We start from the raw sequence: 15,695 nt of genomic DNA, 5'->3' as shown, positions 1-15,695 counted from the left end.
GTGTTCTTTTATTTAGTTGCCTTTGATTCTTTTACCAAATATCTGGCCCATCCCTCATGGGACACTACCTTTTCACAAAACCCAAATCCTCCAGTCGTACGTATCCGAGCTAAAGCGAATAAAGTTCTTTTGTTATGTTGTATAATGTATCTGAGAAAACTTTGAAATGAGATGTAGCCTGAAAATAAGTGCTAGAAACCTTTTTCTTCCTTGTCTCCCGGGCGAATGGATGGATGTTAAACTCAGTCTTTGTGCATCATTCACATTTCCAAAATCAATATCTGTTTTTTTATCTTACTGAAACACTGTGTTCTAGTAAAAAGGGCAATGGAAACCAAAATGAACCTCCTTCTTTAGTCAAACAGCACATAGCACAAATTGGATTTTCTTCTTCCAAACTGACACACGTTCAGTTTTAAGTGGTTAAATGTCAGATCTCAGTTGGGCACACAAGGCCCCTAATTATAATAATCATTACCATATTCTTATTTATGTATTCCTGTAGTACTGGTTGAACCACATGAAGAGTTATTTTAGCAGGAATTTAATTAAAATGAAAGAGATCTGACACTTGACCTGAGTTAGTTATGGAACTGTGTTATTTGTGCTCAAGGTTGCTTCAGCCTTGTTTCTCCGCTGAGTTTTCCCACCAACACAAGCACTGGGCTCACAGTAGTTTCGGAGTCATTGACATTTGAAGGGAACTTTTCCGATAGTGAGAGGGAGCTCGGCATTGGCAAGAGACAGCCGTTGGAGAGGGGAGGACAGCTCCTGTGGTAATGACAGGGCTCGCTAACTGCAGCTCATCGCCATGACACTCACGGATAGTAGTGTAAATCGGAGGATGTAAATAATGCAACAGTACACGGCTGAATGAAGACGGAAGTGGATCATTACCGGGGCAGTTTCTGCTCTCCCACTGTGTCTGGTTTTCCTTTTAAAATAACAAATAATAATTTGTGTTAGGAAATGTGGAAGTTGCGCCGTGGGTGGAGAGAGACAGTTGATGAGTCAATTACAGAGTTTACAACCTGTGAAAAAATATTACATGATACTCACATCCCCTTTGTTTTCATTTATGTAGCAGTCCTCATGGTCTTTAACCATGCCGGAATTATTTTGTTTTTGTGTAATTCTGTAAATGATCTGAAACACTATACCCGAGATCCCGGGATGCTCCTAATCTAAACACGCGCCTCACCGCCCTCTAAACAGCCCACGGTGTGCACCAATCAGTAAACAGTGCCAGAACACGGCACTGAAGACATCTTATTGACAGAGTCTTTTTATATAATGACTGACAGCGTGCAACAGTTAAACACTGATTTTCATTCAGCGCTGTCAAACATTTGTTGACACATTTGCCGTTGATAAAGACTGGAATATAGAAGCCCTATTTTGGCTCCCGTGTCAGGAAACGGCAACAACTGACGGCACAGCAGAATTTCCTTTTTGCCATTCGATAAACAGAACAAACACAGACACATAACGGGCTCAAAATAGCAGCCTTTCGTCCACTAAGGTTGTCAAAATAATTAATCAAGAGATTTGTCTGGAAAGAGGAAAAATAATATTAATGGATTGATGTCAGAGTGCATTTCGCTGCCCATTTACAGCTCTAACGAGGGCTACAAACAGACCCTGCCCTGTTTTCAGAGGCAGAAAATCAAAACCTCTGAGCTACAGTACAATAAATCCTAATAAAAGACACGGTGTGCCGTCGCCCACAGTGGAGCTTCATGGGGAGACGAGGGAGAAATGAGATCATCTCTGTCGGGAAATTGAGCTTTTCCGCTGCAAAAAGTAACTGGATACGATGAAGTAAACAAAGAGTATAAATATGAGGATAGCAGAGGACTGTCGTGCACATAGATTAAGGAAATAAGATATAATCAATGGAGTCTGTGAGTAGGACAGGAGGGAATATATTTGAGAACATTAAGAACAGCAAAACCGAGTGAGATGGCGCTGATGTGCAAGAATACGCTCGTTATCATAGAAACAAGGTGCCGTCTGTCTGTCACATGTAAATGTTGGGGGGGGGGGAAGAAATGATAAAAATGTTGAGGAGAATACCTCCTGATTCGAAAATTTTGTTGACTCAAATTAGATTTTTCCAAAACGTTCTACTTTTACAGAAAAAATCGGCAGTGGGTGAATAGGAAACCTTTTTTTTTCCCAACCTCTATTATTGACGGACAAATGTGACCCACAAAAGCTGCGGCTTAATAAAAAACTGCCATTTCGCCACCTCCACTCCAGCCCCATCTTCTTTAATTCAGTCAGTACCCAGGCAGAGAGTGGTGCATCCTGCTGGGCCATTAATTATGCATAATTGCTCCACTTCAGCTGTCATCACACTTCCTCTTGAATATCATATCTTTTACACAACGGCCGGCAAAAGTGTAAGAAAAAATAAGTTTGCGGTAGATGCCTGGAACTTTTAACAAACAAGGATGATAAACAAAAAAAAAAGAAAGTGGCTTGCTCTCGGCTGGGTGCTTCTAGTTAGCTGAGCGGCCATTTCATTTTTTACATAAATTCATAAAGCCCAAGGGTTGTAAAGCACGGCTGAAACTTAACAGGCTCATAAAGTACAATTGCAATGCTTATTTGACCAATCAGATCACTTGGCTGGAAGCACCCATTTTATAATAGCATTTAACTGCAATAACTTATGGCTTGGCTGATTCCTAACTGGAAAGGGTGGAAAAAAAAACGAGCGAGTGTCTAACAGATGCTCACACACACACACACACACACACATATATATATATATATATATATATATATATGTATATATATATATATTTGTATGCAACTTCTAACCAAAAAGATCACGGCTGGATGCTTCAATTTCACAGTGCGGCCTTTTTCTGTTACACTGTATGTTACAAATACCGACATGGCTCCCCATACGTTAACCGTTAGTTGCCTGGAGAGTTTTATTGTAGAGACGTTGACCTGAAAGTCACGGAGCTGCCACCGCGTTTACAGCCCTGCACCTCGCCGCCCCCACAGCTTTCCGGATCAATCATCTCCTCCGGATTAAAAAGAACCCGCTGACCTTGCGAACTAGTTTTTGTCCGCTGCATATGTCATCTGACAGATATAATATTGGAATTTGTGTCTGCGGATTTTTTTATTTTTTTTTAAAGAGAGAGAGAGAGAGAGACACACATTCAGGCAGAAGGGTTTGTGAGTCGTCCTGACAGTGTGGGAGAAGAGATGATTGCCACTCCTCTCCGTCAGAGTGACGGTGACGGGTGCTGGGGGTGAAAATGACTTTGCTTTCTGTAGCGATGCGCCGCTGTGCCGCCGGTCGCTGGCAGGGCCCGCCTCATTAGCATGTGTCACACGCGCCTCAAGGCGGGCGTCGCATAATAACGCTGTGTGCGCGCGCGCGTTTGGTAATGTGTGCGCGTGGGAGCCGTACGCCGCCGAAGGATTCCTCACCCGCGCTCCCCTCGAAACGGAGACGAGCCGGGGGAACTGCAGCGGTTTGACTCCCCCGGAGCCGCCCCGGACGCTCCCATGGACGAGCGCAGCGGGACGTCTCGGTGTCAAACAGACGATGACGCCCTCGACACCCATCTTAATTACTCCACATTGGTCGGAGTTCGACAAAAAACGGCAGCTCCGTGGAAAATTCCCAGCAGCTCCTCCAGCAGAATCTTCCACCTGCAGTAGAGCTAAAGGCTTACAAGTGCTGTATTATATCTGTATGAAATGAGAACCAGGTGTGACATGATGGACACATCAATGGGACGAGGGGAGAGAGGTAAATGGGAAGGCAGCCAATTGATGTCCGGGCGGAGGACTGTGATGAAATGCTCGTCGCCCCACAGAAGGATATGATGTCATGCACGTATTCCAGATGAGACAAAGCGCTTGTAGGTACAAGCATCCCATTGATCCCCGACCGCCCCGCGTCCCGCGCCGTCCCGATTCCGAGCCGCTCAGTCTCGTTCCAAACTGCGTCCGTGTAAACAGTTTGTTGATTAAGCCTCAATGTGGGTAAATTTGCGTGCGCTGTGTGTTTCCAACCTGTAATGCAGCATAATGTGCTTAGTGCTACTGAGTGTAAGTGAGTGCTTGGCCCTTCCCCAGAGAGTGATAGCAGCTGGATCAGACTAATCTAATATAGCCCTGAGTCTGGGGAGCCATCCATCGCTTATCAGATCTTTCATTCAATAACAGAGCGCTGTGCCAGCTTATGGAGTTACATGTGGAACATTTTCAAGATTTTATTATTTGTTTTTATTTATTTATTTCTCTCCCCCGGCCTTGGTGTCTGATTGGTGAACGTTTCTGTTTGTTTTCCCGGAGCAGACTCTATGGACGGCTGCTCCACGGACTGTAACGGGAACGGAGAGTGCGTGGCCGGACACTGCCACTGCTTCGCTGGCTTCTTGGGTCCTGACTGCGCCAAAGGTAAGGGACGCTGGGGTCGTAATACCGGCTGAGCGCCACGCCCTATTGGAGGCTCCCATCCCGAAAACCCATTACGTCACAGATGAATAGCTTTCTCCTTTAAAAAATGGTTACTGAAAAAGGATTAAGTGGTGCTTTTAACTATATTTTATTTAGACCTCTAAATGTTATCTGACATGCTCCAGTGTTTAATTGGGTAAAAAGTTAAGTGTAATCCACATTTCCACATCACCAATTAAATTAGTACTGCCAAACTTCCCTCTCTGCTTCTTTGAGTTTCCCCTCTTCAACAGAAATTGGCTTTGCGTTTTAGGAACTATTTCCTGTCACTTCCGTTCTGCTGCTGACTTCCACACGCTTTTAGGCTCCTGTCGCAGAAAAAACACACAACACTTCTTGTACAAAAGCCTCACATTAAAAATCCCTTAGCAACTCAAAGGGCACATCGCCGCTCAATGTTAATTTGAAACATTTGCAAGCAGTACTTTTGACAGCAACTTCACACATTGTAAATTTTGTAGAGATGAATAACCATGGCGCTCTGAAAGCTGATGTTTGGCTGAAGGGGAAACACTTGTCGTGCCGCTGTAGGTTTTCAGTTCAGTTGCAACCTTTCTATGTCACAGTGCGACAGCGTCGGTCTTTCTCTCTGTATCTTCTCTCTACCTCTGGTAAAAAAATGTTTAGTTGTATCAGTCTCATTGTGTAGAAGCGGCTGATATAATATCAGATTCCATGATTTATTTACGCTCATCACTTATTCATTCCCTCCCCTCGCTCATTTACCCACTCGGTAATATTCCGCCTTTGAAAAGTTAGACAGCAAGTTTTGGCAAGAGCTGAAAAAAGTGAAGTGTGAATTGATAACTGTAACGGGTGCAGAGTGTTAGATTTAACACAATATCAAACAAACATATAACACATGCCCGCAGCGCACAAACAACACAGACGCAGTCTGCCGCCCCCACGGAAAAGAGGCGTCCATACTGGATCCTCTTTTTAATCCATTTTAAAGTCTGGAGCTGCCACGCCTCGCCCAGCTGCTATGAGGAGTCTAACCAGAGTGGAACTGGCAGTGCGTCATCAGACACCAACTTCATTCTACCTGGCTGTCATTACATTAGCCACACAGCTCTCCGGCTCTGCCCCCCCCCCCCACCTCCCCCACCCTCCTCCGCTCCCTCTTTCCATAAACCCCTAATGCTCCGTTTTCACAATTGTTTTCACGGCCTGTTCAGAGTAAGTGAAGTGAGGTTGTGGGGGGGATTTTCTATGATTCCTGGGTTGCCGTGGTAGCTGGGCTCAGGTGGTGCTTGAGTAAATTGAAACAGCGTGAGGAGATAAGCTGGTGTGTGTGTGTGTGTGTGTGTGAGCGAGCAAAAGGAAGAAAGGGGGACAGAGGCTGCTTGAGGATTTGCTGAATCCGCGCACCAGCTGAGATAAGAGAGCGTAGCCCCGCTCACGGCGGGTTACTGCGGTCGCCCGGCTAATATACTGCAGTGCTGCGTCCGTGCGTGTGTGTGTGTGTGCCACCGAGGACGTGGGTGTAATCTGCGCGTGTGCCGTTACAGATTCGTGCCCAGTGTTGTGCAGCGGCAACGGTGTGTACGAGAAGGGGAGGTGTGCGTGCCTGGCCGGGTGGAAGGGGGCTGAGTGCAACGTGGAGGAAGGTCAGTGCATCGACCCCACCTGCTCCAACCACGGCTCCTGCATCCAGGGAATCTGCATATGTGGGCCAGCCTACAAAGGGGTCAACTGTGAACAAGGTAAGATTGTGCTCACGTGGTGACACGCGTGCACAGCAACGACGGCTCCACTGTTACATGTTTCAATGGCAGTCTTTTTAACCGAGCTATGGTTGCTTAATGCGAGCATTACATTTAGAGCTGCACTAATCGATATGTTTGTGCTGAGAATGTATTAAATGAATGGGTCTCTCTGTTGGTGTCAAAACCACAGAGAATTAATGCCCCTCCTCAGCTCTATGGAATAGAAATCAGTTAAGTCAATCTTTTATTTAAACTGCACAAAAGCACAAATTATCAATTTGTCTTTTAAGGCTTTACAATCTGTACAGGAGACAGCACCTTCTATTCTAAGACCATCATTCAGGATGAGGGAAAACTCAGAATTTAAATTATTACAGGGCAAACATAGATCATTTTCTTTCTATTTCAGCCTTAAAATCAAATGGCAGGCAAACCAAGACATTGAATAACTAGTGATTTTTTTTTTAATTTATATTATTTTATATTTAAATATAAAAACATAATGAACTATTTAAATTAAGTGGTATATTTACAAATATCAAGCCACACCTACTGACCTACTAAATTATTTGGGGAAATTGTAGCTTGTCACTGAGCAACAGGAATCATCAGAGCTAAGCTATTGGATTCAGAAAACACAGACGCTAACAACAAGCTCCAGAGAAATGCAGCTAAACTAGCGCAGACAGCACTGGCCATAACAACTTTTAAAAGTGATGTAAGTATATAAGTGGTGTGTTTTCCTACTTAGTCAAGTGTCCCTAAGTGGAAACTGAATGCAGCTTTGACGCTGATTGTTAATCCTGAACCTCGTTGAATTGGAGAGAATATCTCACATGCCGCTGGAATCTCAGACATTTCCTCTTTCAGTGGATGAATGTTCTTATTTTTGCAAATAAAAAAGCAATCATAGCGATTGCTGTGAGTCAGTTCATGAGTACACTGCAAACAGAAACTGCTCGTAGCTATTTCGGCATGACCTTTCATGGGGAAAATAAAAACAAAGCGAACACATAAGTATATAAATACAGTCTAGATAGCGTCATGGCAACATCACTCTTTTGAGCCAAAGAAAGCCGAGATTGTGTGTCGCAGGAACTTTAAACATGTGGAAACCTCTATAGTAATTACACATTTATTTGGAAAAATAAAATACTATTTTGGGCAATATTGAAGGCTAAAATGTTCCGAGCATGGTTCTAACTATCGCTACAAAAAAACTAAACAATTTGAAATTGTATCACAATGTAATAACTTCTTTGAAATATCCTCTAAATACTGTTACAATATTGTAGCCAAGACATAAACCTTAAAGTAAAGAGACTAAAAAGAGCCTTTGGTTGAAATGAGCATGCTTTAAATGATTAAGATCACTCAGGCACCTCACTGTTGTACAGCAAACCAGCTGTGGGCCTTACTCACAGCCTCCCCCTGCAGCTGTCCATTGTAAAACCACCCAATAAATTAGCCAAAACAAACAAAGCCATGATATCTAAAACAATTATGATGTTACTCTTGACGATAACCTGATGGCACAGCTGTCCCAGAGACCGCCCTGCTGCTGCCTGCGCTATCTCGGCCTGCAGAGACTAAATCAGGTGTTTGACCTTGAGCGGCGGAGCTGAGCTGAGCCGAACTGTGCTGAGCTTTGGCGCTCAGAGCTGTAATTACACACTCTAACACAGCGAAGCGAGGACCACCCACACACACACACACACACACACACACAAACCAACCCATTTCACCCCCTTATCAAAGCCAAGTGTCCTATGAAGTGTAATGTTGTGGAACAGATACAGGGATTGTAGCTGGGGTGGTTAACTCCTGGATGGGATGCAAAGAACACTGCTTTCATACCCGGTGAACTGATGATTATAATGAGGCCGGCTCCCCCACCCCACCAACCACCCCGCAGCCCTTTCACTCCCTGCTCTCACCCTTGACTCATTCTCGCTCTTCCTTCTGTCCTCTCTCTCTCTCTCTCTGCAGTGGACTGCGTGGACCCTCAGTGCGGCGGGCACGGCGTATGCGTGCGCGGGGAGTGCGTGTGCTCGGCAGGCTGGGCGGGAGTGAGCTGCGATGAACCGCTGCCAGCCTGTCAGGAGCAGTGTTCGGGACACGGCACCTACCTGCCTGAGTCGGACGCCTGTGCCTGCCAGCCCAACTGGACAGGACCGGACTGTTACACTGGTGAGACCAGAGGATTGGGGTTCACCCACTTCATGCTAGAGCTAGTGTGCTGGCGAGGTAGCACGCATAGGCTTTCCACATACTATTTTCTGCATATTTGATAGACGCAAGTGAACATTTTTGGACCGGAGATGGTGTGCTTTTTCACTCACTTTTTTGAGATTCGCCTCATGACGATCTGGAGCCTCCCCTTTGCAAAAGCACTCAATTTACTGCGCACTTCTCCTGCAACACGCATTTAAACCTATGCATAAGTACACACACACACACACACACATTCCCTTTAGCTAAATAAGGGGAAAAAAGAAAATAAAGGCAGGCAGGGAATTGAAAAAGGCCTCTATTCTCACTTTAGTCCGAGGGCTTTCAGAGACTGATCTCTGAGGAACATTCACTTTTGCATCTTAAGAGCTCGCTGATGTTTATTTCAGACGCCGCAAAATTAGACAGTGCACGGTTGTTGAATAGAGCTGTAAAACTCTCCCTCTGACCTCCTTGAACTCCGCCTGCTTTGATAGGCAGCTATTCTACACGGCCGGGGAAGAGCAGGCAGCGAGTTAGCTATTGTGAAAGCATGTGTTCTGTACTGTCAGATGTATAGCATGCGGCACTCTGCGGTACACAGTGAGAGAGCGTCCTTGTCCTTGAAGTGAAAACTGCCAAAGAGGAAAATAGCCATTATAGCGCTGATTTTCCTCTTTTCCGCCTAACTGAACGCTGGCGTTGGGGAAGGATCCGCCTCACCGTGCACACCAATGATTTGCAGGCAATTGGCATTAGCCGCGGCTCTCAGGTGTATGCACGCCTTATTATAGTGATATAGCCCGTGATAATGACAGACCGAGGCTGAGTGTCTGAGATATGAGCGGCCTCTCTCTACCTGCCGGGCTTTTAATCAAAAGGACTCTGCCATGCTACATCCTGGTCTTGTTGAAGCATAGCTAAGCTAATGTAATTCTAATGGAGAGCTGAAAAACTCTCCAACTTTAATCCACTTTTTCGCCCCTCTCCATGCTATGTATATTTAAATTGAAATAACTTTTTACTGCTGCTGGATAAGTAGTCTTTGTGCGCCTCCAGCACTTTCCTCTCTTTACTGATGGATGAGGCTTTGCCTCTGCAGTGAGAGAGAAGGAGCTGGATGGTGAGGAGCGCGGAGAAGTAAAAAAAGAAAAAGAAAAGAGTAGGGCCGAAATTTAAAAAGATGTTGCGAGGGTGAGAGAAAGGAATGGGATTCTTAAAAGAGAAAGCTGACTGAGAAAAAGATGGAGAGATGAAGGGAAAGAAGAGGTATTAACATAACCACTAAATCTGGCCAAAATGTCAGAAAAGAATAATAGAGCTGAATTTGAGTCCCTGTAGTTTAAATATGCGGTGCAAATACGAATCATTTGGCTTTTATTATGAGTCTATTCACTCTTCTCCTCCTTCAGGGATCTCAGCTATTAGACGTGGGAGGATTATGTATTGTGAGAAAGTAGACTTTTTTCATCCACTTGTATAGCTACTGTTTTTTTTGCATCTCACCTAACATCCCCCATTCTGGATTTTCTTTTTAACTTTCTCCCTGTACATGTCCCCTGTGTCTCCTTTACCGTTTTCCCTTCTTCCGGCACTAAATTCCTCCTTTTGCTCTCGTTCTCCCTGCCTCCCTCCCTCTCCGACCCGCACCCTGCTTTTTTTTTTCTTTTTCTTCTCACGTGTACTCCCCCCCTGTTTGTTCAGAGCTGTGCCCGGTGCCATGTGGCAGCCATGGCGTTTGCTCCGAGGGCCAGTGCCAGTGCGAGGAGGGTTGGATTGGCGCTGCGTGCGACCAGAGAGCGTGCCATCCTCGCTGTGAAGAACACGGCCAGTGCCACGACGGGACCTGCATCTGCCAGCCTGGCTGGGAGGGAGAGCACTGCAACATGGGTGAGCTGTGGGAGTGCGTGTGCACGTGGGAGTGTCAGATTATTTCTTGTGATATTTTGATTAGTAGGATAAGATTCCAAGAGGTGTCACTGTTACAATTGCTTTCTCTTGCGCAATTCTCACCTTTTTTTTCCTCTCCCTCACAGTTACTCATGACTTGGATGTTGTTGTGAAAGGTAATTTGTCTTTTCCGAATAAAAGAGAATAAAATAAACCTATTGTGATCTTCTGACATTCTTACAAATCCCAACTATGCCTGTGTGTGCGTGTGCACATGTGGATCGCACCTTTCCAGACGGCTGCCCGGGGTTGTGCAGCGGACACGGACGCTGTACCCTGGAGCAGAGCGGCTGGCGCTGCATCTGCCAGGCTGGATGGAGTGGGCCTGGATGCAGCGTTGTCATGGAAACTGACTGCAGTGATGGAACAGACAACGATGGAGGTGACATTCTAACATCATCTATCATTTTCCATCCCTTTTCTCTCTTTTGTGCCCCTGTTCATTTCTGTCTTTGTGGCCTATTGTCCCTCCTGTTTCTCCTCCTTCTTGTCGACCCTCCCTTGCATCCTCCCGAGCTGTCGCAATCCTGCCGAGACGCCTGTAGAGTCCCGCTGGTCATTATTATACTGAAATGGATTTATCTGTGTGTGTGTGTGTGTTTGACTTTCCCTTTCATCACAGCCAAATGTCTAATATGCATACCACCTGGTAGGATAAAAGGCACTTGGAGATTTTTTTCTCAAGACTAAATACAACATACCATGCAGAATAGTTGTTGATGACAGGTGAGAGGTGTGTGTCGCTCAGCCTTGTAGCAGCGCTGTTCTATCCCGAGGGGAAGAGACAAGAAAGAGACATTTTATAGTATTCACTTCCCTCCCTTTTCAGTCCAACGTAAGGCAGTTTCTCCTACACATAGGTTGGAGGATGTAGTGCACTGTTACATAACTGCTTGCAATGCATTTTAAAACATCAAATATCCATTATGGACGTGCCTGCTAAGCCAATGTTGTAATCCGTCATAGAAAACGAGGTTGTGTCTTGTTTAGACAAAAAGCGTTTCATTTTATTTTTTCATGGACCCACGCTTTGTGATGAGTGGCTTTTGAATCGGTGCACGCAACAGCGGGAAGCCTCAAACGCATACCTACCTTTTTCGGCGGAATGTTTATCAAAGCCACACGACTGACTGAAAGCGTAGACGGCTGCTCAAAACATGAAATGCAATCCCTCAGCCTGGATTATAACCCCAGAGCCAGGCAATGGGAAATGTCTGCTGGTCCTGGCAGCACAGCGTAGGCACCGATGCTTTTCATGTTAGTGGCTTACATCAGTGGTCCCCAAGCTTTTTTGGCCTCACGTTTCCATGTTAGACACTATTTTCCGGAACCGGTCTTGAAAGCGTGGGAGGGGATTAGGGTGGTAGTGGTCTGACCGACGGACGGGGGTAGTTGTAAACGTGAAAAAAAAAACGCTTGGTGATGCTTGGGAAATATGTTAAGAGGTACGAGCCCACGTAATTAGGAGAGAATCCAACAAATAAAACAAATAATTCAGAAAAAAAAGACAAAAGAAGAAGTTGAATGTTTTTTCTGCGGTGCGGTACCGCTCCGTGGCCCGGGGGTTTACGGACCACCGGCTTACATCATTGTTCGGATTAAGTGTTTTTAATGGCCATTTACACTGTGGCGTTTAGCAGGAGCGAGCCAAGAGTTGAAGTGCCGTCACACTGTCGACCAAATACATTTGCAGCGTTGTCCGTCAACATCAAATTCAGTCCCACCGTGAACAAACTGAACCCTTCCTCATTTTGGCTTTTTTCCATCGATTTAACGGCCAAAGGTCGACCGGTCATGAAGATGTTGTACGATGGTATAATTCCTCTGTGGCTCTGCAGCTTTGTCGGGTCTGAAATAAATATCCCTAATGATGTCAATGGAGGTTATCTCAGCTGGGGCTCGAGACTACAGACCACAGACTAAAAACAAACAAAAAAATGTAGATTTTATGCAAATCATTTGACATAGAGGAAAAATACTTTCCCTCAGATAGCTGGAACAGAAGATCGAGACAATTGATCCAGCTGCACCTTGGGTATAAAGAGCAGCAGGTTCCCGGAGTCTTGCGTCCCTGTGAGGTTGTGTGATTTCAGGAAGTCACTGTGCCACAAGAAGCAGTCATATAACCCTCCACTAAAGCAACAAATTGCTGTCATTTTTGTATGGATTAAACAAATTTGATTTTAAATCTGTCAGCTTCAGAGGTTCTCGTAGGAAGATTTGAACAGAGCCGGGCAGGAAAACACCCCCTCTCTCCACCCTCCCCCGAAAGTGCACTGCTGAATTGCTGCACTATCCCTTTAACATACAGTATGTGTTGACTTAATACAATATCCGATTCTGGCTGGATGAAGGGGGAAGTGAAGGTTGAGGTGGTGAGTGGGTGGAGGAAAGGACAGCTTTCTCTTTGCATTACAATAAATTGCTCTCTGTGCAAAAAGCAATATACAGCACATGCCACATGATATTATATAGAATCTTAATTTCGTATGAATATTGATGATGCGCACGGTGCATCTCAACCTATTCAGTTCGGGGATCAATCCGCTGGCGAGAGACTCATTAACAAAGCCTTATGGAGACATCTTACGCTTCTCTTCTCTTTCAATCCTCACACTTCTCTGCACAGGTTTTAAGATACCACCGTTTTCTATCGCCTTTCTCCCATAATTGGCAGATATACCGTCAGCACTCATAGTCGTCTCTCGCATCAATCTTTTTGTCTCTGAAGATAGACAGAGATGGAAAGATTCTATCACAAGTAATCAGAGAATAAAGAGATTTTCATTCATTCCACCTGGCAGCGAGAGTGCTGTGCATGTATTCTTCCTCCTGGAAGAAAAAAAACAGCATTTTCTTTCCCCACATCAGTGAGTGTACACATAAATTCTTATATGGATTACATATGTTCTAAAGCTACATTCATTCTGTGCCCCTTTTGTCTGCAATGCTAAAAAGTGCCTACGTAATAAGCCCAAAACGACTGTGTTCTTTTAATGGTAAAGATATTAGAATTTAAATTAATAGTGTGCTTTCGAGTTAAAGTAGTGACTATTATGGAAATCAGCCATTGTACTCCGCTACCTTGTAGGAGGAGGTTATAATAGAATATTGTTGGCCTTTGGCTCTCTGCTCTGTGGTCAGATGCATTTAAATGTCAGCCCCGCTTCCTGCCTTTTCAGAAACAGGCTTGAAATAGGAAACACAAATGCCAGCCTGGCTCCCATTACCTGCCGCCTCGGTTCATATGCGCGGCACATTGTTCATCCCGGGAACTTTTGTGGACCACGTTCAAATAATGCGCGATATTCGGGTCTGATTTATAACAATAGCCGCTAAATTGTGCACTCATGGCCCCTAATGAATCTCATTTGATTGATACGCATGGTTATGATGATGCATGCGTCGTTTATTGTCCTGGTGGAGATTACTCCCCGGGAGGGTTTCTTATTGGCCGAGCAGTGTGAAAATGGCTTCTTGGCGAGCCTTTATGGCGTCTTCTTCAAGCCTTTCCACTGCGGATATATGCAGCACATTGGCCTTTAGAATGGAAATGTGTTCTCAGCACCTTAGTCACTTAACTCTATTAAAGCCTTTATTGACCAGGCACAATAAAGATGTTAATGTCTTGCCCATGTTCAGCGTGTAAATTCGAGCTCCCTTCCAAACAGCCAACCCCTCATAAAACGCTGTTTTGTGAGTGTGTCTGTGTTTTAATTTGACTTAAAAGATACTTTTTTAGCATTCTTTATTTTGTGTATTTTACCCCCTTTTTTCATGTCAGACGGCCTCATGGACTGCGTGGACCCGGACTGCTGCGAGCAGCTGAGTTGCGGTTCCGACCCCCTGTGTCACGGCTCGACCGACCCCATGGCCCTGCTCCAGCAGAGCCCGCCGCTCCCCGCCGCGTCCTCCTCGCCCACCAGCACGCACACCCACAGCTTCTACCGCCGCATACGCTTCCTCCTCGGCAAGGCGGCCACGCACACCCTCCCCGGAGACGTGCCCTTTGATACCAGGTATGTGCTGGCGTGCTCTCTGTTTGCCCGGACTCACGCATGCATGCCAACTACCACGAAGTGTTTGTTTTCAGCGTCGGTGTCCTTGAGCTCTCCTCCTATATGGTACGTGGACAGGCGGGAGGTGCGTGTAATGAAGTAAATGCATCCGTATTAATGCATCGGTTCGTCCGTTGCCCATTATTTGTTTAATGAACGAGTGTGCGTTTGCATGTAAATGAGGCTTTCCATGTCCGCGCACACCTCCCAGTGATCTGTGCTCCCCCCGAGACCAGCAGGGGCGCGGCAGCGCATCGTCCTCGCACATCAGTGGCGGGCTACAAATGCATTAGAGTATTTGTTTGTTACATATTAATGGCCTTCGCTTTCACCCGTCAGTAACAGAGGAAATGCACATCACCGGCAACGTGATGACCTAGAAAGTTGGGATGGGCAAACAAGAAGTGAAGCCGATCTGAAAAATTGTGTGTGTGCGTGTGTGTTTCCCCCTCCTCCTGTTCACTCAAACAATAAACAAATTAATTAATTATATGGCAGTTTTTCAGAGGGAAAATCGATGGCAGCTTTCAGGACAGGAGTAACAAACAGTGCAAAGCAGCCACCCAGGAGAAACCCTCACCATCCTTCATTTATCCCTCTTCTGGAGAAACAGGCTCCATCTGTGTGTGCGTGTGTGTGTGTGTGTGTGCGTGTGCGTCACACGTGTCGGCCATACTTTGTCTTCATTTGACCAGTTCAACGATTATTCCAGATTTAAGCAGTGTATTTCACACTTTTCATTCAAAATCAAGATGAATCTTTCAAAATAGTCTGGATATGACTGATAGTTTGATGTCTGTTTAAAGAACAACACATCCCTTTCTGCTGCAGGTGTCACTGTCACTGTGATATAAACATGATGCGTACGTTTTTGTTTTCTTCACGTGACAGTGTGTTGAAAGGTTTTACTGTGGGTGCAGCTATATTTATGGTCCTCGTATCCTGGCAATCTGGCAGACTTCATTGTGCCAGAGATTCCACTGAGCAGAAGAAAATGCCTTTTTTTTGCTGTTCCTGCACACACAAGGTCGCCCGGAACAATATTCCTCTCTCTCTTCAAACAGTCATTATTTTTTCCATCATTGTAAAGCAAGCATCTCCCTTTTCTTTGTGTCTCGACTGGCTGTCTTGTTTTTTTCTCCAGCCGGGTAGCCGTGGTTCGAGGTAGCGTCGCCTTGCAGGACGGCTCGCCTCTGGTCGGAGTCAACATCACCTTCCCACAGCATCCAGAGTACGGTTACACCATCAGCAGGCAGGACGGAAGGTAGAGACA

At 45.4% G+C, this 15,695-nt stretch overlaps 1 protein-coding gene across 1 annotated transcript in view; it reads left to right on the top strand.

Annotated features, from left to right (window-relative positions):
• tenm1 (teneurin transmembrane protein 1) overlaps positions 1 to 15,695 on the top strand; it is a 153,030-nt gene that overhangs the window by 87,264 nt on the left and 50,071 nt on the right. Inside the window, exons 9-16 of the mRNA XM_037462334.2 lie at positions 4,333 to 4,434; positions 6,006 to 6,200; positions 8,193 to 8,393; positions 10,119 to 10,304; positions 10,451 to 10,480; positions 10,600 to 10,746; positions 14,149 to 14,383; positions 15,567 to 15,686. Of these exons, the coding sequence (XP_037318231.2) occupies positions 4,333 to 4,434; positions 6,006 to 6,200; positions 8,193 to 8,393; positions 10,119 to 10,304; positions 10,451 to 10,480; positions 10,600 to 10,746; positions 14,149 to 14,383; positions 15,567 to 15,686 (1,216 nt within the window). The remainder of the gene's footprint in view (positions 1 to 4,332; positions 4,435 to 6,005; positions 6,201 to 8,192; positions 8,394 to 10,118; positions 10,305 to 10,450; positions 10,481 to 10,599; positions 10,747 to 14,148; positions 14,384 to 15,566; positions 15,687 to 15,695) is intronic.

The sequence above is a fragment of the Pungitius pungitius genome, chromosome 2, assembly GCF_949316345.1.
Source record: "Pungitius pungitius chromosome 2, fPunPun2.1, whole genome shotgun sequence".
Taxonomy (NCBI): domain Eukaryota; kingdom Metazoa; phylum Chordata; class Actinopteri; order Perciformes; family Gasterosteidae; genus Pungitius; species Pungitius pungitius.
Note: the sequence above shows the minus strand (reverse complement) of the source record. Positions and strands in the feature narration are given on the sequence as shown.